This window comes from Physeter macrocephalus, chromosome 9 (genome assembly GCF_002837175.3).
Source record: "Physeter macrocephalus isolate SW-GA chromosome 9, ASM283717v5, whole genome shotgun sequence".
NCBI lineage: Eukaryota > Metazoa > Chordata > Mammalia > Artiodactyla > Physeteridae > Physeter > Physeter macrocephalus.
Window position 1 is genome coordinate 40399076 of NC_041222.1, and position 27630 is coordinate 40426705.

At 37.9% G+C, this 27630-nt stretch overlaps 1 protein-coding gene across 4 annotated transcripts in view; it reads left to right on the forward strand.

The window, feature by feature from the left end:
- The first annotated feature begins 280 nt into the window (after positions 1 to 280).
- Positions 281 to 27630, forward strand: part of TRPM3 (transient receptor potential cation channel subfamily M member 3) — an 832361-nt gene continuing 805011 nt past the window's right edge. For all 4 annotated transcript variants that reach the window (XM_024126887.2, XM_024126889.2, XM_024126890.2 and 1 more), the window contains exon 1: positions 281 to 463. In XM_024126887.2, the coding sequence (XP_023982655.1) occupies positions 281 to 463 (183 nt within the window). The remainder of the gene's footprint in view (positions 464 to 27630) is intronic.

Genomic DNA, 27630 nt, shown 5'->3' on the forward strand with positions numbered 1-27630 from the left:
GGGTGGAGAGCAGTTTGGGAGGCGCAAAAGGAAGCTGTCTCGGGCGCAGGTGGCGCTCGCAGCCCCAGCCCCTAGTTTGGCCAATCGCGGGCTCAAGCGCAGCCTGGTGGCAGCGGCGACGGTAACGGAGTGCAGCAGGGCTGTGGCCGGAGCCAGCGGAGGCAAAAAGGCGGCGCCAACAGTGAGCTACGCGCAGGCGGGAGTGCGACCCGGCGGTTTGAGGAGCGAGCTAGAGCGCTCGGCGCCGGGGTGTTGCCCGGCCGAGCGAGGCGAACTTAGCATGGGGAAGAAGTGGAGAGACGCGGCCGAAATGGAGCGGGGCTGCTCGGACCGCGAGGACAGCGCGGAGAGCCGCAGGCGCAGCCGGAGCGCCAGCCGGGGCAGGTTTGCCGAGTCGTGGAAAAGGTTAAGTTCCAAGCAGGGATCCACCAAGCGCTCGGGACTCCCGTCGCAGCAGACGCCGGTGAGTGGCTGGGGGAGAGCCCCTGGTGTCTACCCCCTCTGCACGCGACTCGAGCCCTTTCCATGGTGCTGAACTTGCCTCCTTAGAGGCTCAAGCCAGGAACTTGTGGAGCCGCTTCTAATGAAAGTGTTGGGGGCTGTGAGGAGGGGCAAGAAGGAACGACTTTCCTTTCCTCAGCTAGGGGAGGGTCTCCTGACATCTCTGGTGTCTCTGCAAAAAATGGAAAACATGTTCGAGAGGCGAGGGCTCACTGTCAGATCATTAGAGTTTTGCAGTTAACGGGGCGTAGGAGATGTTGTCGAGTGTGTTGTTGTGACTCGCATACGTCCCGAGGGTCTGCTTGTGCAGGGTGTTCAAAGGTACTAGGCATCCGCTGAATGAGGGCGGAATAGGAAGGGCATGCCATATTTTTACTCTTAACACTTGCTCTTTTCCATCGCACACCCCCACTATGTTAGTAGGTGCGTTTAGTTGTTTGCAGAGTCATTTACACGCAGAGAATAGCAAGAATATCCCAGATGTTTATAATCCGACTGTTAACATATACAGCGTTCAGAAAACAGTTTTCCCATGTGCCAGCTCCTTTTCAATGTCTAATTAGTGCAATAAAAGCACTCAAGCGAAATTAATATAGGCATCGTATGTGTGTAGAGAAGTACAGTTGATAAAAACTTTAGCCACATTTGCATTTTTAGTATTTAAATATTATGTTTTCCTTCAGCCTAGAGGGAGAGAACTCTGTTCTAGAAGAGAGTGCAGAGCCCTCCTGTTGCTCCTAGAGAAGAAGGGTACACCACTTTAACTTCCAAGACATCACTGAGAACATCAGTGTGTGTGTATTTATGTTTTACATCCAGAGGAGTTGACAGCAGAGATTGTATAGTGAAGAGAAATTGAATTCATTTTTTAAAAAAAGGATGGTACATAAACATTGTATAGCACGAATAATGTTACCCTGTTCTGTTTTTGAAAGGTCATCACTGCAGGACAAAAATTAATCCCTAAAAAGCAGGATGTCTAAAATATTCCTTCAAAAGAGTAAAATATAAATGCATACCATTTTTTGGTATTTGTGTTTATTTTGTTTGCTTGTTCACAAAAACTACTAGCAGAGAATGTTATTAGGTATTTATTTGAAATATTTTCATATTTAGTGTGTTGAATGGGTAGGTTTTTAATTAAAATATGGATATAGAACACTTAAAATGCAATTAATTTTATTTCAGCCATTGAAATATTATTTTTCTAGGAATGTAGACTTGAAAATATTTTAAAAAGGAAAATATTCTGAAGGTAGGTTTTTTCTGAAGTAAATTATGTAGAACATATAAAGTTGATTGATTTTGGTTTCTGTCAATTATGTGAACTAAATTAATTTTATCCCCTTTTTAATGGAAAGTCCAAATATCAATTTAAGTAACTTCTCGTGCTGCCTCTTTGATTTTGTTCAACAGGTACATTCAGAGTCTATATCAGGAACATATAAAATCTTCATAAAACTGTAAGTTAGATTAAATAGCTTGCAGGTCTGTTAGCTAGAATAAAAATGTGAGAGAAAGAGGACATAATAGATACCATGACAACCAGAAGACATCTGGAAAAGTAACCATGTCTCCTGTTTACTAAGGGTGGTGATGGTCCTATATTTCTCTGTAGTACTTGTTAATTGCAACATTAGTAATTAGTAATTCAGCTAAAAACCAGTTATGGCAAAAGCCTGTGCTTATTCTCACATTGCATGGCAAGTTTGATATTGATTTTGTTCTAAAAAAATCTAATAAGTGCTCCTAGCTGTGATTTTAATTATCAGAATTTTTTAAACAAATATAATGAGGTTTTGTAAATGTTGGAGCTGGGATGATGGCTTTTAACCAAGGTTTGATTCCATTAATTCATAACAAAGACTTTCTACTTCATTTGTAAGTAAGACATCCAACTTATTTTTGCAAACAGGAGGGAAGCAATAATAATGTTTGCAACAGATATGCTTATAAAAGTTTTTAATCTTTAAGGTAAGATGTTTTTCTCCCTCTTAAAGTGAGCTGGTGCTATTTTCAACTTCCACTGTATTTCATGTAAAAAATAGCTTAAATTATAGAGATTAGGAAGAGATTAAAGCAGTTAATTTGATTAATACTGCTTTTTATTTATTCTTATGAATAAATAAGATATTCTGTGATGTGGCTTTGGATCTTATTCATTTTGTGTTGTACTCAGAAATATTGTGGCATCCATCCTGATAAAAATCGTGTAACGATTTTACTCTTTCCTTTGAAGACAAAATAGGTAAATGTGGAAAAAATTAGTTAATAAGACATGGAAGCTTTCTAACATCTTTCTGTCTTCTTTCTTTTGAGAATGTAAAATGATTATATAGTTGTTTTAATAATGTGGCCTTTGTTACTCTCTTCTCTGCTTTAGTTAGAGTCTTGAAATCACTTCCAGTTAAAGTTATTCCCAGGGAATGATACAGCCTATGACTCTGTCCCCAATGGGAATGATTGCATTATTTTTCATTTTCACTAACAACAAAGCAGACATACTTCATGGATAATGGGGGAGATTTTCTTCAGCAAAGAGAGGTCTGCCATATTCTTGGTTATCCAGAAGTACTTTTCTTCTGTGATCTGAGTCATGGTGATTTTGTGTGTGAAGTATAGAGGAGGTATGTTTGAATCAACCTTGGCAATTAGATTTCCTACTTATCACTAAATATGTTGGGGTTTTCTTAGAAATATCTTAGAGGCTGGGCTGGTCCCATGATTTTAATGCTGCTATTAGAAATCAAAAAGTCACATTCCTGGCAATCCCTTTGGTACTCAGAAAATGGTCTCCTGATAGTCTTTACAGAGTATGGCAGGCCCACATTAGGACAGTGTGTGCCATCCCTGCCCCAGCTCTCTGGGGTCTGCTTCTATTCTGCAGAAGCAGCACTACCCTGTGCAATAGCTGGAGGAACAGGCAGCCGTTCTGAGTCCTAACAGTGGCATTTAAAGGGCATGTTTTCAATTTCTGGGCCACAGTCCTGGGTGTGTCTGACAAATCAATCCTTGCTGATTTGAAAAGTTTTTGTTTTTTTTTTCATTTTTCTAATTCAAGAAACACTCTCCTCTCCGCTTATTTTTAGACTTCATGGTTGACAATGAAAGCTTTAATCCAGTAATCTACAATACTCAGAATATACCCCAAATCATAAAATTCTGATAGAGTGAAGTAGGATCTAATCATATTCATTCCTTGGAATTTGTTCCTCTCTGAAAGTGCATCATGGATTATTTTTAAAATCTAAAAATACTGTGTTTTTTTTTTTTTAGTAAATGTAAAGGAATTTTATATCAACTTTACAGTTAAATTAATATGAAAGTTATATATTTGAATTTTGGATATGAAATGAAGTTTCTGGATATTAATGTTTTATGTAATGTCTCTGTTGAATCGGTTAATAAGCATAAAAGTAATTTAAAACTTCTTTGCCTCCATTCTATAAGATCTGGATTTCATATTTCTCCTTGAAGTATTGTTCTTGTTATTCCTATTATTTGTTTTAATTACACCCACACAGAAATATATGGAAATCTATTGAAAGCTGAGTCAGCAAGTGCCGTCTGGTGTTACAATATCAAATGTTCACCTGCACATATAGTACTTTTAATTTTGAAAGGTGATTTCCTCCTCTAGTCTATTTATACAACTATTTAAAGGCTTGTTTTCAAATAGTTGCAGATTTAATTTAATCTCTGAGTAACCTCTTGCAAAAGAAAAAGAAGAAGCAGTTCTGAGGGAGTCAAATGACGGAGTTGTTTTTCAACCTTAGATGTCATGCTTGCTTCCACTAATGCTATAATTACCCTCATCAGCAGGTGCCCACCACAGAACATCACACCTTGTGCAGACAAGAGGGCAGCTAAGAGCGTATAGAAGCAGCAGTGAGTCTATGAAACAGCAGTCCTGTGAAGTAGACGAGACCCGTTCAGCTGGTACCACATTCACTCCTCCCACAGCTGTTTGAGATGCTGTGCGCGCAGGGGGGATTCCATGAACAAACCTTGTTCCGTTTCCGAGGCTGACTTGTCTCTTTTGGAGCAAGTGACTTCCAGTTGTTCCTGCCAAAAGCTGGGTTCTTCAAGATCTTAAAATAAATGAGAGAAAGCTGAGTCAAAGGCAGGGCTAAAGTCAGAAAAACTCATTTCCCAACCGATTGCCCATTTGAGGATTGTGTGAATGGTAGATCCCATGGGGGCCGTAGAAACAACAGCAACTTGGTGAAAAGAATCCTCGTTTCCTTTTACAGTGTCTAATATGCTATTGCAGTGTCATTAAACCCTTAATAGTTTGTTCTTGTTACACAAAGGGCTCGGTGGTGAAAGCAGAACAAATCCCCTGTAGTGCTAGTCCATTACTGAGTAAACCATTTCTTGACAGGTTGATTTTTGTCTACTGCCTTTTACTCCCTGTGTTGAAAAAATAAAAAAAGGGACAGTGTTGTATCACTTAGGAATATGGCTGTATTTTCTTGTTATTGTGATTCTTTGATGGGGAAGAAAGCCATTTTCTGATAATCGTCTATTTTGTTTAAGCATTTCTGAATTTTTCTAGTAATTAATATAACTAACAAGCTTTTTCTCATCAATCACAGTGAATTAAAAATTTAATTGAATTTAGTTTCATCTTTAATTTGAGGGCCATGGTATTAGGGGGCAGGTGAGTAATTCAAATATTTTAAGTTTTGAAGAGGAAAAATATCCTTGTACGAGGATGGTTTTAAACATGTTTTCAGTTATTCCCAAATATATTACAGCAGTTTCTTCTGCCATTATTTATTGAGATCTTGAAAAAGAATTGAATCATTAAAAATCATTTATAAATAGTAGCAAAACATATTCATTTGTTCTGACCAGCTGTGCTGGTCTGTGCATTGGCTTTACTTCTTGTTTCTTTCATTTGCAAAGCCAAATGGGGGGCTGGCAGAGCAAATATGAAAGGATTATTGAGAACAATGTTTAAAGAAACTTTTATTCCTCTAATATTCATTGAGTACTTAGGAAGTGTTAGGCACCATGGTAGGTACTGAACAACTTCCTCAATGGAACTAATGGTTTAACACGACAGAGATATGCAAAGCAACAAGACAGGGTTATACATAGCCTAGCTTCATGGTCAGAATACAGTAGAGCAAAGATTAAAGTAGTCAATGCCTCTTAATGGATGGTGCTGGAAAATTTAGATAAGAAGCATCCTAGACTTGGTGCCTGATTCTCAATAGATGAGGAAGAAAAAGAGTTGCTTGGCTTTGGCAATTTGGAAAGAGGGCAATAATTCCTTTCTCAGTCATTTTAACAGACTCATGAGGGTCGATGCCTGACTGCACATCAGATGAGACAGAGAAGTAACAGCGATGACAGCAATAAGGCAAAACACGTAGGTAGTACTCAGTATGTGCCAGGCATCACAGAATTTATTATCTATTGCCTGACTTCAGCTAGACTGTAAGCAAAAGTGGGGATCTTTGTTTTGTTCACTGATTTATCCAGATGCCTTGAATAGTGCTTGGTGTATAGTAAGCACTCAAATATTTGTTCAATGAATAAAGTGACCAATTAATTGTAAAATGGTGCTTTTTGATTAATGTGAGGTAGACTTTAGGTTCTTAGCTATGAAGGAAAAAAGAAATATAGGCAATTTTTTTTTTTTCAAGATGGGAGAAATTTGAGCTTTCTATTTGCTGGGTGAAGAACCTATTAGAGAAGGAGGGTTTAAACAAGTAGGAAGAGAGAAAAGCGATGAAACTAGCTTATACATTTGGAGGAGTTGGGATTTGTTTAATGGGAGGGTTAAAGGTCTGTTTTCCCTCATGTTCAATCCTGGCTCTACCCTCTTTGTCTTAAGGACTTGCCTGGTGGAAATTGGATCCGATTGTAGATTATTTTGCAGGTTTTACTTAGTACATATTTAGTCTATAGTGTTAGTGAATAATTCAAAATTATCATGCAAATATATGTATTTCTGGGAAACTATTTGTTAATAATTAATAGATTGCTGAAATGCTACTTTGTATCTTTGACCTAAGTACCTGAATTCTTTGATCTCACCAAATACCTCAAGAGATGTGGGAAATTACTCAGATCTCAACAAGGTGGGAATCAGTACTTCAGTTTTCCTCAGGATGGTTATCTTAGTTGAGTTGACATGGCAAGCTGCCAATCCTTGCATACAATGTCATGGGATTGTATATTTATTTAAAATGCCTCTGTAGAATACCAGAACTTCAACCACAAAATAGTCACACAAAATGGAACACATTCACTGTGATAATCAGTAGGTTTTGTCTTCCACAAGCATTGATTTTTCTAGGACTTCCTTGGGAATGAACTTTATAATGGTGAGATTAGGAGGGACAACTTTTTGGGTAAGTGTTCCCAACAGGCTCAATTTGAATGCAGTTCATCTCTACTTGGAAAGTTCTATGGACAATCTGAATTTATTTTAGAGAACAGTATGGTGGCTTTGGAAGCAAGCAGATCTAGATTGGAACCCTGGCCTCTCTCACTTTTCTCCCCAGTTCTATCAGGAGGATTCCTTCTTCCTTTCCCACTGTTTAAGATTCACTCGTGTTCTTTTTTTTTTTCCTAATAAAGAAAAAGTAATTATTGTATTTATTTTTATTTAAAATTTAAATTGGCCCAAATAGGCAAAAATAGAAAATACTATGAAAAGAACTCACATACTCATAATACACATTAAACCAAGGTTAACAATTTGCCATATATTCTTTATATCTTTTTAAGAGTAAACTGCTACAGACACAGCTAAAATATCCCCTTACCATTCTCTTGATTCCTTTCCCGAAGGTAAGAATTATTCTGAACTTGAGGTTCATTCTTCTCATATAGGTTTATTTAAAAAAATCTCTACTACATATTTATTTATTCATAACTATGTGTAAATAGTATGGTTCTGTATGTTTAAAAATTTTTACGTGAATGTATGGTATATATTCTTTTGCAATTTGCTTTTTTTCATTCAACGTTGTATTTTTTGAGGTATATCAAGGAGTTAGAAGTAGATGTTGCATATTATTTCAGTATGTTTGTACCACAGGTAATTTAGTCATTTCTCTACTGGCAAAATTTTAGTTTATTTCCTTATTTTTTTCGGCTATTACAAACACTATTCAATGAAAATCTTTGTACTTGTCTCTTTGGTCCTTAACTTGCAAAAACAGGATATAATCTCAGGAACTGACCTTGCTCTTTGGAAGATATAAGGACCAGGGCTTCTTCCCTAGAGAAAGGTCAAGCTTGTCCAGCTCCTAATCTCTGAACAGATCCAAAATTTGCAAGGAGTTGAAGGGGAATGGTGCTGGCCTTCTTCAATACTGGATTGACATTCAGATCAGACAGACTTGATTTCCAGTCTGGCTCAGGTCATTAACTGGTTTTGTAGCTTTATCTTTCTGTGTCTCAGTCCTTTATCGTAAAATGAGGATGGGAATACCTGTCTCCAGGATGAATTGTGAATGTTAAGTGTATTGATGTGTGTAGCTATTTCAGTGTCTGCAAGAGCTACTTGTTAAATGTATGTTACCTAACTCTTGGTATTAATCAGAGGTCTTACAACAAATATAAGAAGTTGCCTTTGTTTGATGGGGAAGTGTTTATAATCTTTAATTCTTTTGAAATTAAAATGTTGGTTACAGACAAGAGGTAATATAAGGCTAATGATCATTTGTATTGGGCTTCTGGTTTTGAAAGTGCTTCGGAAAATAAAGTCAGCTTGTCTTCCCCAGGATGATTGTTTTCCACAGTTGATTCTGGTCCTTGAAATGTCCATTATTCTATGTTTTTACTGAAGGTAAATTTATTGACATTTTTAGAAATAAAATGTGAAATCTGTACCATATTGAAATACAGGATACTCTTTGCTTTTGGTATTTTTACCACTGGGTTCTTTATGTTTTGAAATAAATTATGATTATAAAATTGTTATCTTCATGAACCTCAAGATTTTTGGGAAAGGATGCTTTTTAAAATACCTTTATTAAGGAAAATCCAAACATATACAACACTAGAGGGAATAGTGTAATAACCACATTTACCCATAATCCAGCTTCAACAATGATCAAAACATGACAAATCGTGTTTCATTTGCATACCCCTATTTCCTGTTTTTTCCCTGTTCACTAGATTATTTGCAAATTCCAGATATCATATTACTTCTTCTAAAAAATATCTGAAAAATAAGGACCCCTTATGAGAACAAAACTGCAATACCATTATGAAGTTTAAACAAATTAATCATTTCGTAATACCCACATATATTAAATTGGGATCACATTTCCTTAATGATCTCATAATTCTGTTTTCTACCCATGGTTGGTTTGAATCAGAATACAGCTGTAATTTACACATTACAGTTATTTGTGTTTTTCAGTCTATACGTTTCCTGTCCAGGTCTCCTCTTTTTCTGTTGAAAATTATTTTTCAAAGGAACTTATTTGTCCTGTAGAGTTTCCTACATTATATATTTTTCAGAATACATCCCAATGGTGTTAATCTTACATGTTCCTCTGTCCATTGTATTTCCTATGAACTGGTAGTTTGATAAACAGCCTTTATCGGTTTTGATTTTTTTTTTTTTTGCTTGCGGTATGCGGGCCTCTCACCGTTGTGGCCTCTCGCGTTGCGGAGCACAGGCTCCGGACGCGCAGGCTCAGTGGCCATGGCTCACGGGTCCAGCCGCTCCTCGGCATGTGGGATCTTCCTGGACCGGGGCACGAACGTGTGTCCCCTGCATTGGCAGGCGGACTCTCAACCACTGCACCACCAGGGAAGCCCGATCGGTTTTGATTTTTTTGGCGAGGATACTGCATAGATATTCTGGTTGCCTCTCATTTTAGATATTAGCTACCATTGATGATCATTGTCTAGAGCAGGTGTTGGCAGACATTTTATGTAAAATCCAAATAGTGAACATTTTAGGTTTTGTGCACCATAAGGTCTCTTAGAACTACTCAACCCTACTATTAAGCCCGAAAGGACCCATAGACATTATATAAATAAGTGGACATGGCTGTGTTACCATGCAACTTTATAAATAAACACTGAAATTTGAATTTCATATAATTTTTTACATGTCATGAAATATTATTCTTCTTTTAATTTTTTTAACCATTTAAGAATGTAAAAATCATTCTTAGCTCACAGGCTAAGAAAAAAACAGGCCACAGACTGGATCTGGCCCTTAGTTGGAGTTTGTTGATCCCTGACTAAGATTCATTGCTTTATTAGGGCATTGCAAAATGATAATATACAATTCTATCTTTCCTTTTTCATTTATTAGCTGAAATTTTATAAATAGGAACCACGGCATCAACGATTTGCTTACTTTGAGTTATAATTCATACCATAAAGTCAAGATAAATATTCGGGAGAGGCAGTTTTTAAAAAGCTGAGCTAATAATAATAATAGGAGCTATGTGGTGGCCTTGATCTCTTAGTTTACTGTCAAGCCTTAGATTTTAATTGGGTCACTGTGTTCGGTTAACCATCAGAAAATATTTGGCCCTTTATTATGGAGGCCAATTAAACTGTCATTAAGAAATGGAATATGTAAAAACATATTGTCAAACTATTTCTGTATTAAGGCTTTTGCTCTCAGTATTTAAAAAAAACCCTGGGCATTGTGTTAGGTTTCTGCTGCTGCCATAAAAAATTACTACAAACTTAGTGGCTTAAAGTGACATGAATTTATATTATCTTACAGTTCTGTAGTTCGGAAGTCTGATATGGGTTTCTCTAGACCAAAATCAAGGTATTGACAGGGCTGTGTTCCTTTCTGTAGTCTCAAGGGGAGAATCCATTTCCTTGCCCTTTCCAGCTTCTAGCAGATACCAACATTCTTTGGCTTCTGGCTCCTTTCTCTTTCATCAAAGGCAGCAAAGTTGTCTGTCATTGACCCCTGCTTCTATCATCACAGTGCTTTCTCTGACCCTCTCTTTTGACAAACATTATATATATTTAAAGTATATAACATGATGTTTTGATATAGTATACACTGTGAAATGATTACCACAATCAAGCTAGTTAACATATCCATCACTTCACATAGTTACCTTTCTGTTTTTGTGGTGAGAACATTTAAGATCTACTCTCTTAGCAAATTTCAAGTACGTAATACAGTATTGTTAACTGTAGTCACCATGCCGCACATTAGATTTCCAGAGCTTATTCATCCTGCATAACTGAAACTTATATTCCTTTGTTTTCTGAATGTTGAATTCACAGTGAAAACTGTAGAAGTGAAAATTACCTTTCCTACCAGTGGATATTCAGTAGATTTGGGGATATGAATGTTTTGTTTTGACATATATTTTAATGAGCACCCACTCTGTACAAGATAAAGCCTCAAATGCTACAGGAGAAAGAAATGTGAAAAAGACTTCTGGAAGACTTACTTGTGATTGGTGGGAGGGATGAGACTATAATTTGGCATGTAACATGATATATTTACTGTAACATATTAGGTGTATAGTTAGCAATTATACATAAATGATATATTATGACTATTACTCATAAGTATATTAAAATTGCCTTAATTATATTACTAGTCTGCTAAAAAGCTTGGTAAGACTTGTCAGATGGTTGAGAAAATCAGTTGATTGGACCCATGGTGGAACTTCCAGTTTTTGATCCACAGACTTGAAGCTGTACAGGTAAAATGATTTTGGGGATATCTTTAATTAGTATTTTCTTTAAAAAATTTTTTTAACTTTTATACAATTTTTAAAGGTTACTTTCCACTTACAGTTATTACAGAATATTGGCTATATTCCCCGTGTTGTACAATACATTCTTGAGCCTGTCTAACACCCACTAGTTTGTACCTCCCACTCCCCTACCCCTGTATTCCGCCCCCACTAGCCCCCGACCATAACCACTAGTTTGTTCTCTAGATCTGTGAGTCTGCTTCTTTTATGTTATATTTACTAGTTTGTTGTATTTTTCAGATTCCACATATAAGCGATTTAATACAGTATTTATCTTTATGTCTGACATTTCACTTAGCATAATACCCTCCAAGTCCATCCATGTTGCTGAAAATGGCAAAATTTTTTCTATGTAGATGTTTCAAAAAGCAATTTTTACTAGTTTGTAAATATTTTATTGATTTTTTTAATGAATGAAAATAACCCTTAACTTGAAATTTTGAATTACAACTACTTTTTAAATAGGGCTCTTAATGTTTTTTCCCGTTATTTGAGTACATCTGATTATTCGTATAAGTGCTTGTCTCCTTTATTCAATAATCATTGTAACAATAGATCATTATTATAAATCACTGTTAATAGAAAAGAAAGAAGGATGAATAATTAGCACCAAGTGAGGACATAGCAATAGAATCTTCAAAATGCTAAGGTCAAATAGGGTGAGAAATTGAGTCTCTCTTTTTAAAAATGTTCCTATTTCTTTTTTATTGAAATATATTTGACTATAACCTTGGGTGCATTTAAGGTATACAACATGTTAATTTGATACATTTATATATTGTTATAAGATCACTATAAAAGGCAAAATGACCAAGATGAAGACAAAAGATCTGGACCTTGACTCAAGATAAAGACATTTCCTTCTATCATTCCTAACTAAGGGTTTTCCTGTGGTTATAGCTACGTATTATTGTTATTATTAATTATTACAACTTATATGTGTGATTAGGTTTAAGGTAATATTGCTGAGTAAACTCCGTTTTATTCCCTTTTTCTTGACTTTATAAAGTCTGTCATAAAATAAAACCTTCAGGAATTATTGAGGGGAAGTAGCAGAACTGGACCTGACAGACATTTGTCACCAGCCCATTGTCCAGTGTGGGTGCCAGTTTCAGAATAAGATCTATTTCCATTTGTTTGGACTTTATATCACAAAGTTGACCCCCCATGTAAAGACACATTTTTAACAAAAAGATAAAGTTTAAAATTGCTTTCCTTTTTTCGGAGTTATCGGCAGCCATTTTGTGGGAATATGGGTTTTTAAGTATTTAAAAGTATTAGATACTCTAGCACTAAATGAAATTAGTTTTCTTTAAAAGATAAACAATAATGATTCAAATTACTAGAGCCTAGGGCAAAGTGGGAATGATTTGGATTACAGCTACAAAAAGAGCTCATTGTTTAAAGGTGCATCACGTTATCGGATGTAACTATAGAATGCGGTGGTAACGGTACTAAAACAAGAGCTTAATTCATGTTATGAAAATCACATACTCCAGGTGAATAGACTTTGAAAAATGAATGCAGAAGGAACCAGTGATAAATAATGGCTAAGTCCTACTTTTGTCTCATTACCCATTAAGTACACTTAGGGGAGGGGAGGGAAAAAAATGTGTGACTATACTGTACCTTGTATAACTGGTGCCTTTGGGTCCACTGATGGAGATAGACGACTAAGCTGGTATGATAACATCACGGTCCTGCATTGATCTGGGCAGTGAGGTAATTCACAGGATATTGTATTACTGCATAGTTTGTGAATCCTACACATTGTAAAACCTTTGGATAGCTGGGCATTATTTCTTCTTCCTGGGGAAAATGTCTGATTGTCAAATATAACCTTTAATGTACCTAGAGTATAATTTAGTCCTTTGGTTTAGGATCTCCTTTAGGATGAGGTTTGTATTTTATTTACCAGTGTAGCCCCACATTTTGCACAGTACCTGGCATGTTGTGGAAACTCAGTACTTGTATGTGGAGTAAATGAGAGAACATAGTGAAAATGCTCTAGACTTAGGTGTTTCATACCTTGGACAGAAAAAGGGTGAAGAAAGGAAGAAAAATAAACATTATTTTGGTATTTTTAAATACCAGGCACTTTTAGTGATCTCTTATGTAATCTTCTGTACATTATTCTGATGTAGGATTGATTTGGATGCCCAAAGCACAGATGAAGAAACAGAATTTCAAAGAAGTCAAGTCAGTTCTTACCAGGGTAACTGGGAAATGGTAGAGATAGAATTCAAATGCAACCATCCATTAATTTTTTTTCAATACTCTGCTGACTTGTGAGTTAGGGATAAGATGATTTAAAAAGCATAAACAAAGTTTATGCATGTCTCTTCCCTCACAAAGGCGATTTGTTCTTGGAGGTGGCTTAAAGGTCACTATGGGTAGTGAGACTAAGTCAGAGCAGCACTGAGTAATGAAAGCAATTAAACTGTATTGTCAACAAGCTTAGTCCCAGGAATAAACTACAGAATGGAAAAACAAAAACATGGTAACTTGTTATTGCTGCTACTTCTCTTACTGTTGTTGGGTGAGAATAGGGCAATATAGTTGCATTTACATGATTGTGATACTTTATTTCCTTTATTTTAAAAAATATGTTGAATCATTTACTTATTCTTTCAAGTTTTAAATAAACTCTGGTTATTTCATTCTTGTGATGTCAAACAGAACCAGATTTAGAAAACTATAATTTCAAGTGAAACTTGAGTGTAGAACCCTTGTTAAACAGGTTCTGTGTGTGTGTGTGTGTGTGTGTGTGTGTATGTGTATGTTAGAAAAATGTGACAAATAAGAGATAAATAAGAACCTTTCCTGGGAGTTTAATTTGAGAAAGTAATTACCTTGGTTTGTCTTGAGGTCAGAGTAGAGTCAGGCCAGTATGCCATATCGTTAATATCTTACATCAAATGGAATTGGTGTCCATAATAATGACCCTGAGCCCAGGTGTTGTACTCAGACATAAGAGAAAGATGGGTTTGTGTTCCATGCTTCCTACTTACTAAAGCAAGAAGCTGTGTTAAGATCAGGAGGAGAGATGTTCAATAACAATAGGTGAAAGAAAATGAGTTGTTGATTAGGAAAAAAATAATCAAAAGAACCCTTTTCACAAGCATTTTTATTTATTCTTACTCTGTGTGCGTGTAAGAAATATATGCCTATATTTTCACAACCAAAGGTGTTTAAAATCTAATTAGGATATGCTGACATTTGCTGTAAATCTAAATAATGACCATAAAATTGAAGTTTCCATCCATTCTTCTCAGGTCTCTGGGATACTGATTGTGGGGGATGGCGGTGGTGATAGAGATACAAGAGAGGCAACGTGCCCACCCTCTTTACTTGTTATCCTGAAGAAAGGGAGAAAATGAACATTTGCTGTATGCTCAGCACTTTGTTAGGCTTTTTTTTTTTAATATTTATGAAGGCTTTATATTTTATACATGCTATCTCATTCAGTCCACACAACAACCTGATTAGGTAAGCATCCCTCCTGGAGCTTATATTCTAGTGAGGGCTGACAGAAGATACACAGACAAGCACGTAAATACGTAATAAAATGTCTAGTGATTATAAGTACTATGAGGAAAAATAAAACAAGGCCAGGAGGTAAAGAATGAGTGAGGGTGCTATTTTAGCTAGAGGGGAATCCTCTCTGATTGGTGCTCTTAGGCAGATGTCAAGATGAAGTGAGGAAATAAGCCATGGAGATGCCTGGGGAAGAACATTCCAGGCAGAGAGAATAGCAAGTACAAGTGTCCTGAGGCAGAGGAATGTCTGATGTGTTCAACCAAAGACACTGGAGCAGAATGAGCCAGGAGGAAAGGGGACGAGATAAAATCTGATTTGAACCTAGGTCTTTCTGACTCCAAACTGATGTCCACAACGTTCCTCTCACACCATGAATTGGGAAGATGTGTAGCACTAGAGAATGACACAGGAAATTGAAAACAATTTGAGACTTTATAGTATGGACTGTAACTATTGTAGAAAATCAAGAATAGGACAGCAAGATGTTTTGTTGGAGGCAGGATGACATGGGCTTGGGCTCTAGGATACACATAAATGTGGGCTTGCAGATTCAAACTACAAAGAGCAGATTAAAATGAAAAGAGCATTGACATGGGAGTCTTAATAACAGTTACACGTGTTGTACTTCATGTGCCAGAAACTGTTCTGTGAGACTTACATGTATTGAATAATTTCCTCCATATAACAACCTCATTATACCCATTTTATGGAAGAGGAAACCAAGACACAGAGATATACAGTAACTTGCCCAATGCCATGGAATTTGAAATCAGGATGCCTGGCTCTGTATTCTGTACTCTTAAAGAATGGTGAGATTGAAAGAAAATGTGGAGCAATTTTAAAAATTCTTTTTAAAATCTTCTCCCATCACTTTCCTGAAGTATGGAACAAAGATTGACAGATGACCTATCAGAAACAAAGTTTACTCTTATCCTTCTGAAGAATATAAAAGGAAGTTTGGGCAGAATCAGTTGGAGGATGGTGAAGATACACATTAGTCAAAGCATTTTCTCATCTCAGTTTTCCTCTGGCTTTTGGCTAGGGTGAAAAGGTGATTAGCCAGTGAGGTACAGTACTGTGCACATAGTTGTCCTCAAAAAAGAGCTCATTAAATCTGCTTCAAAATATTCTTTATATTATTTTTTCTTTTTAAAAAAATAATCCTGAGCTTCCCTGGTGGTGCAGTGGTTGAGAATCTGCCTGCTAATGCAGGGGACATGGGTTCGAGCCTTGGTCTGGGAAGATCCCACATGCCGCGGAGCAACTGGGCCTGTGAGCCATGGCCTCTGAGCCTGCGCGTCTGGAGCCTGTGCTCCGCAACAAGAGAGGCCCCGATAGTGAGAGGCCCACGCACCGCGATGAAGAGTGGCCCCCGCTTGCCACACCTAGAGAAAGCCCTCGCACAGAAACGACGACCCAACACAGCCAAAAATAAATAAATTAAAAAAAAATAGTTAAAAAGCTAAAAAAAAATAATCTATATTAAATGAAGAAGCCAATTATTGAAAGCTGGGGCAATTGGATGATTATAATGTATTAAATATGTGCTCAAGGGTTAAAAGAAGCCATGAGACAGTATAAATTTGTTTTCATTATTGCTTTTGTTTTTTTTGTGTGTGTTTCTCTGTTTTGTGTTTTTCACTGGGCAAGACTTTTAGGCCTGTTTCTCTTGTAAATTGGTTGCTGAAACATGCCCGAAGCATCAGAACAAGTAGTTTTAGATTAAATTTGTCAAAAGCTCTGTAGAGATACATCAGTGAGATTTTAAAAAAACAAACAAAAAATCTATCCAGGAATTCTGAAGGAACTTAACTATGAAATAGGAAAGCAGTTCATTGAAATGTGTAACTGATTGTAAATAGCCACAGCCTTGGAGAAGTGTTCCTAAATCTGCTGGCCATTAGGATCACCTGCGTACTGTTTGAAACTATAGACTGCTAGACTGGCCACACCTTGCCTGTGGACTTTCCATCTCTGTGACAAGGCTGGAAAAACGATAATTTGACGAGATCCTCACGTGATTTAGATGATAACCCATATTTGGATACTACTATTTTTATAAGGATTATCTGTGATGGTGGGTCTCAATGTTAGCACATATCAGAATCACCTGGAGGGCTTGTTAAACCACCTTCCGGTGGGCTCTAACTTCTAGTGGGCCTTAACTTCCGGTGTTTCTAAATAAATAGACCTGAGGCGTGGTCTGAGAATTTGCATTTTGAACAAGCTCCCAGATGTAATGGCCGCTGCTGGTCTGGGCATTGCACTTTTGGAGCCATGACTTATAAGAACTTCAGAGTAGGATGTGGGTGACAGCCAGACAGGTAAGCAATATGACTTTCATTAATGGGATCTGGAAGACTTCATGGTATGGGATAGAATCAGTGGCCACTTAAAAATAAAAAATTATAGTGAGTAAGGCAACGTTATTGCTCTAAGGTATATTCAACCAATTCAGTTGTTTGAGGTTTTAGTAAGTTTGTGAATAATGGCTTAACAAGAACAATATAATTTATAAGCCAAAGACTAAGAACTTCTAAAACAATCTAGTTTCATGGAATTGGAAACGTGAATGTGCGAAGGAAATTTTTTGTTCAAGGATGAGATCAGATTTAACGACAGACGTGAAAAGGAGATTAGCAAGCATTTTTAAAGACACGGAAAACAAAATAGTGAATTACCTTTGGCAATAGGTCTGGGAATTTCTTTTCTTTAATGCTAGTAAATGTCTTACAACTGTGAATACCGTGGTAAATCACTCAGTGTACTTAGATCCTAAATTCTTCCCAGTAAGAAAATGCCAAGCTAGTAGAAATAAATTTAGGAATCTCTTCACAACAAAATCTGTGGTACAGGCAGGAGCAGCTGCATAATTTGTGGAGCCCAGTGCAAAACGAAAATGTGAGGCCCATGTTCAGAAATGACTAAGATTTCAAAACTGCAACAGGAAAGTATTAAACGAAGTGTGGGACCCTGTGAGACTAACCCGGTCTCACATCCATGAAGCCAGCTCTGGGTATAGAGGCAAAGGGACTTCAAGAGATTTGGAGTTAGAGCTAGATTTGAATTCCATCCCTGACACTGTGTCATTTTGAGTGACATACTTTTGCTCCTCAGTTTCTTGATATGTACAGTTTGTTGAATAATCCCTGCTTTGAAACTCCATTGAGAAAAATAAGTTAGGGAATAGATGAAACTCTCTATGGCAGCACATGGCATAGGGCAGACAATTTTTTAAAATTCTAAATTAAAAAAAGAGTTGGTAGGGCTAGAGAGATTATTGATCTCCCCAGTATGGGTGTGTCGTTTCTCATATTCTTATAAAACTGACAAATTCATTAAAGGTTTGTTGACTGCTCATAAAGTGCTAGGCAGTGTCCTAGGTGCTGGTGTTTGTGCAGGTCACAGGCTAGTGGGAGACACAGCCAGTAAACAAGTAGATGAAAACAGAATTGTGAAATGCAAAGTGCAATGGAAGAAAATAACTGGCACAAGAGGTATGGCCTTGGAGGGAGGCCAGGGAAAGCCTCTCTGAAGAGGTGGCATTGAAACTGCTACAATCTACAGGTGAGGAAAATCTAGTTAGGGGAAGAGAAGTCAAGTTGGAGAGAGCAACATGTGCAAAGCTTCTTAAGCAGGAAAGACTTTGGTGTGTTTCAGGAACTGAAAGAAGACCAGAAAGCCTACTAGAGAATGAGGTAGAGAGTGGTAGGAGATGAAATTGGGGAGGAACATAGGACCAGAACGTAGCGCTTTGTGGGTGAGAGTCAGAAGCCTGGATTTTATTCTAAGCGTGATGGGAAACCATTGAAGACTTTTAAGTACGGAAATGATGTGTGCTGATGGATATTGCTAAAATATCTCCAGATGCTTTGCATACAATAGTTCTAAGAGGGACAGAAGAGGAAGTGAGAGGCTATTGTGCAAAACCCAGTGAGAAATGATAATGGCATGGACTAGGTTTGTGACAGTGGAGGTAGGAAGAAATTGAGTTTCTTTCTAATGTATTCTGGTGGTAGGAGCAATTGAATTTGCACTTGGGATTTGTGTGAGTGTGAAGAGAGACAGATGAATCAAGAATGGATCCCAGGTTTTGGGCTTGGGCAACTGGGTGGATGGTAATATTCACAGAAATCATGAAGACCTGGAGGAAAACAGGCTTTGGAGGAGAGTGAGAAGTCCAGTTTTGAACATGCTGATTTTGAGATGAGGCTATCAAGTTGGTTAGTTGAATATATGTGACTGGAGTTTAGAGGAGAGGTCAGAATTAGAGATAATCCCGGTGTTATCTGTTTATAGATGGTGTCAGTATTAAAGCCCTGGGAATGAATGATGAGTAGCATGACAGTACATAGATAAGGGAGTCCAGAAAACACCCCTGTGGATCTATTTAGAAGAGGGACCATCCAAGGAAACAGAACAACCAGAGATGTATATAACCTCTTCTGTTACAGAGGCCAAGAGAAGATCTTTCAGGAAGGGAGAAGTGACCATGAGGGTTGAATGCTGCAGAGATTGGTCAAGGAAGATGAGGATACCAAAGAGTCCATTGTATTTGGCTTGGCAATTTAGATTCTTGTGAATTTGCTAAGAGCAGTTTTGTTACAGTAATGGGGACAGGAGCCAGATTGGAGTAGGCTGAGGAATGAGGTGTGAAGTAGTGGAGACAGGGTGTATACTCAATATTTTGAGAAGTTTAATGTACAAAGGAGTGGGAAAAAAAGGGGATGGGCATTTAAGAGGGCATGTGTAGTCAAGGTACTTTTTTTTTCTTTTAGGATGAATAATACCAGGGCATGTTTGTGTGCTGACAGGAATGATACCACATAGAGGGAAAGAATAATGATGGAGAGAAGGGATGCTTGTTAAACACAAAGTCATAGAGAAGGCTGAGGGGATCTATAAAATTATGCAAAAAAGCAGAGTGTCTCACTGAGAATAAGTGGCCAGCAGGGTAAACCTGACATTTGAACTATGTCCTGCCTTATGATATTGCTTGTATTTGGATTATTTAACCTGTTTTGTATATTTATTTCTCTCCTTGGCTTGTCAGCTCCCAGAGGAAGAGAACGTGCCTAATTTACCTGATCCCTTGCACAGTATCTTGGCATAAGTGTCATCCAGATGAGTTTTCTAAAATGTTGTCGTGGGAAAAAATGGGAAATTTGAACCAGCTATCTTAAGAATTGGTAGATGGTTTGCCATAAGGCACAAAATGACTGTTTCTGAACAGTATAGGAAGGAGCGCAAATGCACCTCAGACCTAGGGTTGCTGAATTGGGATAAAAAACAGTAAAGAAATGAGATTTCTTCATGGAAGACTGTGTATTGAATTATCTATAAGAAACCTTATGATGTTGTAAAGTTGATGGTGATCTATAAGGCCTTAAGAATGCAAGTGATATGAGCTCTGGGTAGAAACCAAAAGGCAGACCCTGGAAAGCTGGAAAACCGTTGAGCTGTACTTACTCTCACTGGGAGCACTCAAGGTCCAGAAGCTCAGCCAGCTCGATATCATTCAGCCCTTTCTGTCACCTTGTCCCAGACGAGGTGGAAACATTACTAGATTTGGAAGAAAGGCCGATGAAGGAAGTAGGTTAATTACATGAAGCCGTGGTTGACATTTTAATAATTTTAGCCTCATCAGAAAAAAAACATTGTTTCTCTGGGTTAAGAAATTGGGGGCTGAGGCTAAGATTTAGGAAGAAAAACTGTCAGAAATAGCAGAAAAATATTATTCAATGGCTTAGGCAAGGCTGTCATTACTCTATAATGTTAACGTCCTGAATTATCCTTTGAGATTTTTTCAAATATATACTTCTTAAATTCCATAGCCAAAGATATAAAAAACAAAACATTAAAAGCAAAAACATTGTTTTTATTTCTAGAAGAACATGACACTGTTTTCCATTCACAGAAGCTCAGTAATGAGCATAAAATATTGAGAGAAAACAAACTTAAACTACTTTTATGGTTCCAGACTTTAGTTCTGGAAGACTGTTTTGTAGAGAATGGTGACAATAAATAACTCCTAGAGAACAAAGGAATGGTTACTCAAAAATGCCAGGTTTATTTATTGCTTAGATGCAGTGTTTGCTTCTCCTGTATTCTGGTCACATTCCCAAATAGTCTGAAAGGATGAATCTTGAAAACAAGATGGCAAATTCCCATTGGTTTTTAAAGGGTAGTTCGTAAAAAAAAAAAAAAAAAAAAAAAAACAATAATAGAAAATTTAAAAAATCCTATTGTAAGAGTTTTATGGCCATCCTTACTGGATCTTTCCTGTTTATTTCGTGTAATGTTAAAGTTGTCTAAGAGTGAAAATCTGCATGAACAGGAGAAGTAAATTTAATGGTAATGAAAGTGACTTGTTCACAGCAGGGAATGGAGTTTTGCTCCAGGTTTTTTGCTTTGGTGAGCAAGTGATGAGAGACTGAAATGAAAGTGCTAGGAACTGAACGAAACTCTTAATCAGCTATATAGAGGATTGTCATAGAATTCATTTGTTCAGTTTACTGGGATAGGAATTAGAGCAGTTTTTGCTTTGTAGATATTGCATATTGATGTGGTAATGAATGTGGGGAGCACTTCAAAGGTTACCCATATCACTGGGTATGTGGGGTGAACTGATAAAGCCAAAGGTTTAAAAATTATTCTTAAATCTCCACTGAACAAAAACTTATGAGTTGCTATAATATGTAGTTGTCTCAAAGATTTGGAGATACTGGAAAATTAATGTATTTTATCAGCTGAATAATCTTCAAAAGCTAACTGTTTATAAGAAGTCAAGCATAGCAATATGACATGGGTTCAGCCAAATGTGTCTCATTTGGACTCCCTTTTAAATTTCAGTGATCATAGAAACGTTTTTAGCTCCCTTGAAGCCTTTGGAGATATGCTACTAGAAAAATCTTCAAATTATGTTACCTAAAGTATAAGGAAACTGATTTTTTTTTTTTTTTTCAAACTACTTGGTGAAATCCCAGGTTTTCATAAAATGTCTGTTGGGATTCCTTGGGGAACTAGGCGTGTGGTCAAACGGTCATAACTTTTGCCACTGGGTCCAGTAGTGAATGCAGATTGAGGGGTCTCATAGGCAGAAGGTGACCCAAGTCAAAAGGATGGAAAACCGTTGCCTTAAATAATACATACAGATGGCATTGCTTGCTGTGAGTGTCTATTTATAAGTGTGTAGATAATCTGCCACATTTTCTTTCAGCATCTGAGATACTGATTCCTTTTCTTCATATTTTCCTTTTAGTATGATGTCAGAATGGTCATGGTTCCTTCCTAAGTTAGTAGTTGTATTATCATACCTCTGTGATATTTGCTCCAGTACTCCCTTCAGAGTTTGTGCTTGACATATTTGCTCTAAACATCATCCTGAAAGAAAAAGGGGTTTATATAAGACACATTTGTTCAGTTAATTAGGCGGCCCTTTACGGGAGGAAGTGGGCAATAGAGCAAGTCCGTGTAGCATTCCTGTCCTTGGTTTTTCTTCATTCACCTCTCTAATTCTCTCCTTTTCCAGTCCCCTCCTTACCAGACTTCCCACCCACACCACCCACCTGGTGATGTCTCAGATTCCTGCAGGTTCTCTCCTCATTATGGCTTGGATTCCTCAGATTCTCTCCTCATTATGAAGAGTAATGTAAGACAACGATGGTAGCTAATGTTTATGAAGATTTTAAATATGGAAACTATGAAAACTTATTTAAAATAACATGCAACAGAGCACTTTATTCTTTTAATTTAATTTTTATTTTATATTAGAGTATAGTTAATTTACAATGCTGTGTTAGTTTCAGGTGTACTGCAAAGTGATTCAGTTATACATATACATATATCCATTCTTTTTCACATTCTTTTCCCATAGAGGTTATTACAGAATATTGAGTAGAGTTCCCTGTGCTATACAGTAGGTCCTTGTTGGTTATCTACTTTTTTAAAAAATAAATTTATTTTATTTTATTTTTGGCTGCGTTGGGTCTTCATTGCTGTGTGCGGGCTTTCTCTCGTTGCGGTGAGCGGGGGCTACTCTTTATTGTGGTGCGTGGGCTTCTCATTGCGATGGCTTTTCTTGTTGCAGAGCATGGGCTCTAGGCACACAGGCTTCAGTAGTTGTGGTGTGCGGGCTCAGTAGTTGTGGCGCGGGGGCTTAGTTGCTCTGCAGCATGTGGGATCTTCCCAGACGAGGGCTCAAACCCATGTCACCTGCATTGGCAGGCGGATTTTTAACCACTGCACCACCAGGGAAGTCTACTTTAAAAAAAAATTTTATTGGAGTATAGTTGATTTACAATGTTGTGTTAGTTTCTGCTGTACAGCAAAGTGAGTCAGTTATTTCGGGTTGGCCAGAAAGTTCATTCGTATTTTGCCGTAGGCATTTTATTTTTGGCTGCGTTGGGTCTTCATTGCTGTGTGCGGGCTTTCTCTCGTTGCGGTGAGCGGGGGCTACTCTTTATTGTGGTGCGTGGGCTTCTCATTGCGATGGCTTTTCTTGTTGCAGAGCATGGGCTCTAGGCACACAGGCTTCAGTAGTTGTGGTGTGCGGGCTCAGTAGTTGTGGCGTGGGGGCTTAGTTGCTCTGCAGCATGTGGGATCTTCCCAGACGAGGGCTCAAACCCATGTCACCTGCATTGGCAGGCGGATTTTTAACCACTGCACCACCAGGGAAGTCTACTTTAAAAAAAAATTTTATTGGAGTATAGTTGATTTACAATGTTGTGTTAGTTTCTGCTGTACAGCGAAGTGAGTCAGTTATTTCGGGTTGGCCAGAAAGTTCATTCGTATTTTGCCGTAGGCTGTTACAGAAAAACCTGAACGAAGTTTTTGGCCAACCCAATACATATATCCAATCTTTTTTAGATTCTATTCCCATAAAGTTCATTACAGAGTAGAGTTCCCTATGCTATACAGTAGGTCATTATTAGTTATCTATTTTATACATAGTAGTGTGTATATGTCAATCCCAGTCTCCCAATTTATCCCTCGCCCCTCTTTCCCCCTAGAAAACCATAAGTTTGTTTTCTACATCTGTGACTCTATATTTCTGTTTTGTAAATAGATTCATTTGTACCATCTTTTTAGATTCCACATATAAGTGATATCATATGATATTTGTCTTTCTCTGTCTTCACTTAGTATGGTAATCTCTAGGTCCATCCATGTTGCTGCAAATGGCATTATTAAAGTTCATTACAGAGTAGAGTTCCCTATGCTATACAGTAGGTCATTATTAGTTATCTATTTTATACATAGTAGTGTGTATATGTCAATCCCAGTCTCCCAATTTATCCCTCCCCCCTCTTTCCCCCTAGAAAACCATAAGTTTGTTTTCTACATCTGTGACTCTATATTTCTGTTTTGTAAATAGGTTCATTTGTACCATCTTTTTAGATTCCACATATAAGTGATATCATATGATATTTGTCTTTCTCTGTCTTCACTTAGTATGGTAATCTCTAGGTCCATCCATGTTGCTGCAAATGGCATTATTTCTTTCTTTTTAATGGCTGAGTAATATTCCATTATATATATGTACCACATCTTTATCCATTCCTCTATCAATGGACATTTAGGTTGCTTCCATGTCTTGGCTATTGTAAATAGTGCTGCAATGAACATTAGGGTGCATATATCTTTTCGAATTATGGTTTTCTTTGTATATACGCCCAGGGGTGGAATTGCTGGATCATATGGTAGTTCTGTTTTTAGTTTAAGGAACCTCCATACTGTTCTCCATAGTGGTTGTATCAATTTGCATCCCCACCAACAGTGTAGGAGGGTTCCCTTTTCTCCACATCCTCTCCAGCGTTTACTGTTTGTAGACTTTTGGATGATGGCCATTCTTACTGTTATGAGGTGATACCTCATTGTAGTTTTGATTTGCATTTCTAATAATTAGTGATGTTGAGCATCTTTCCGTGTAGCAGAACATTTAAATGTAAGAATGTATGACCAATTGGACTGTGATTGGTTGACTGTTTTTTTTTTTTTTAATTTTATTTTTTGGCTGTGCCACGTGGCACGTGGGATCTTAGTTCCCCTTCCAGGGATTGAACCTATGCCCCCTGCATTGGAAGCGAAACCATTCACTTGGTACAGAATCAAGCATTAACTTCCTAAAATGAAATACAAGCCCCTTCACCATCAGGCTTCTGCTCACCCAGGCTCATCTCTTCTCTGCCTTACACTCCCTAGACTCCTGAACCTGGAAATGTTTTCTTTCGACTTCTTGCTGTTAAAAATGCCATTTCCTTCACATGGAATTCCCTTCAACTGGAAACTTTATTCTTCTGTAAATAATTCCTTTCAAGCATCCTCTGACCCTGGAAACCTGGGGTGTAATATGAATCCTGAAACAAAGTAAAGCTAACTGCATGGGCCATGCATATCCTTTGTCTTCATCAGACTTATCATTAGTCCATGGTGCCTCTAAATAAGGAGTTAATAATTATTTGCCTGTCTTGTGTGAAAGTTTGAGAACGCAGCAATGAATACAAATTGCAAACGCATTACTGTCGCCAGGGCTTCAGGTTACATTTACACTTGGAAATGTAGTTTCCTAGATAACTGTAAACATATTTCAACATTATTTTGTTGGATGATAGTGGTAATAAAAGAATATAAACCTGTCTTTAAACATTGACTTCTCTGCATACATTTTCATTTTACCGTCCTTCAGCGAATCTAGCTGTTTTTCAATAATTAGATGCTGCAGAAACCACAGGGAAGAGGTAGAGAGGCAAATTAGCAGAGTAAAGGGGTGTGTGTGTGTGTTTAAAACTCTTCCAAGAGCAAAAGACCAAAGGAAAACTTTGGTTTTCGCACAAAGTTTGTGCGAAAAAGAACAATCAGCCAAATGAAAGCACTTACAACACAGCAAGTGACTCTCACAGGCAGTGAATCTCACAGATGAAGCTTCCTTCCCGGAGAAATCAGTATCTGTAGTTTAATCTGCCCTAAGCGTTAGTACACAGGAGAGTGATAAGAATATTCACAGGGAAAATGGAGAGAGTGGATTTTGGCACTGAGTTGGAGGCGGCAGGAGAAGAGTGAAATGATTGACAAGATAGAGTTGCCAGATTTAGCAAATGCAATATTTGGGACATAATTATACTAAGAAATGACTCATTGTTTATCTGAAATTCAAATTTAACTGCGCATCCTGTGTTTTACCTGAAAAATCTAGGAAAAGAGAGAAAGGCAATGTTACTCCGTTATTCCGTGCTGTGTAAAAAAAAAAACACTCAAAGACCGGCCCTAGAAGAAAAAAAGCGGTTGCGCTAAAGCATCTGAATCTTCAGAGAGAAGCTGTTTCCGCTCTCCTCCAGGGAGGGCGGGGTGGTGAGGAGGATTAAGGTAGCGAGTTCGGACCGTCAGCGTCCCACAATCCTCTGCTCTCGGTTCCTCTTTCCTCGCTCAAGATGGCGCTGCTCGCGATACCTTCCTGGCGCTGGGCAGCTGCGGCGGCTGCTTTCGAAAAGCGTCTGCACGCCGTGATACCGATCCGGCCCCTAGTCTCTGTCTGGGGCCCAGGTCCGCAATGGAGGTCACGTCAGCTCGGCGGCTCGGGAACTGCTGGAATCTCCCAGGTGAGATGCCGTTCACTTGGAAGTGTAGCGTGAAGGACAAGGGGACCTATAGGGAAAAGGTTGCCCTTGTGTCTTCAGGTCAGAGCCAGTACAAAGAAGAAAGGTTGTCAGGGCTAACCTGGAGCAGCAGTAAGTGAAGGAAGTTAGGGTTGGAAATTTGAGGAAGGGGTGAAGAAAATCTTTGGGGTACAGTAAATGGGAATGGGACGGAAGGTTCCGGGCAGAGGGCACCTGGAGCGCTGGTGACTCTCGCAGGATTTACAGTTTTTTCTCTTAGTTTAAGAGGCAGGGTAGACACCATTCCCATACTGCTTACTTTTCTAAATGCAAGGAGAACTGGGCTACTTTCCAAAGTTAGTAATGGAATTTGGGACCAGTTTGCCAATGGTTAAGATTTTACTCAGTCGGAAGTAGCAATTTGGAGGGCATTGGAAGATAACAAGCTGCCTGTTAACAAGCGGCAAATTGAGTTAGCACCAGTTAGCTTCCTTGCTGACAGGGCTGCTTTATAGGCCCAAACCGTAATTATCTATGTCGCCAAAACATAGACCGCCCTAAATTCATATGTAAACACGATTATCCTTTGATCTGAAAAACAGTGTTCTTTTGTGTACACAGGTCACTTTGGAAGCCATAAGGCTACTTATCTTTAATGAATGTAGCTATGGCTACAGTGCATCTTAATATTTGTGTTCATTATTATCTGTCACTTAAGAATAGTGTTTTATTGTTATTTGTATTCGTACTTCAGTATATCTTTCTACTGCCCATAATTGACGAAAAGCTTAATTGGCACCCCTGTTCATCTGTATCGCTAAAGTGTTGTCAGCTTCATATGAGAAACAACATATCAAATTTTGATTCTTTGTCAACAGATGTTTAATATCTGCTGTGTACATAGTGCTATGCTAGGTAATGGAGTACCAAGAGAAACGCAGTAATATCTTCAAGCTGGACAATTTAGTTAATGAGATTGGATCTACGCATTACAAGAATAGCTAAAAAACAACGTAGTAGATTAAATATCAAATGAATAGTATGAATAATAAGGGCTGTAGGCATCCAGAGGAAATAGTGATAATTAAGAACTAGATTATAGAGAGGATCTCATGCTGGCAATAGAACTGGGGAGAACATTCCAAGCAGGGAGTATGACACTAGGCATGTGGAATGCTGAAGGAATTATATCCATATGTTCATTCAGTAATTATTGAACATCTTTACATTAGTGAACAGTACAAAATATACACCCTGTCCTTAAAGGG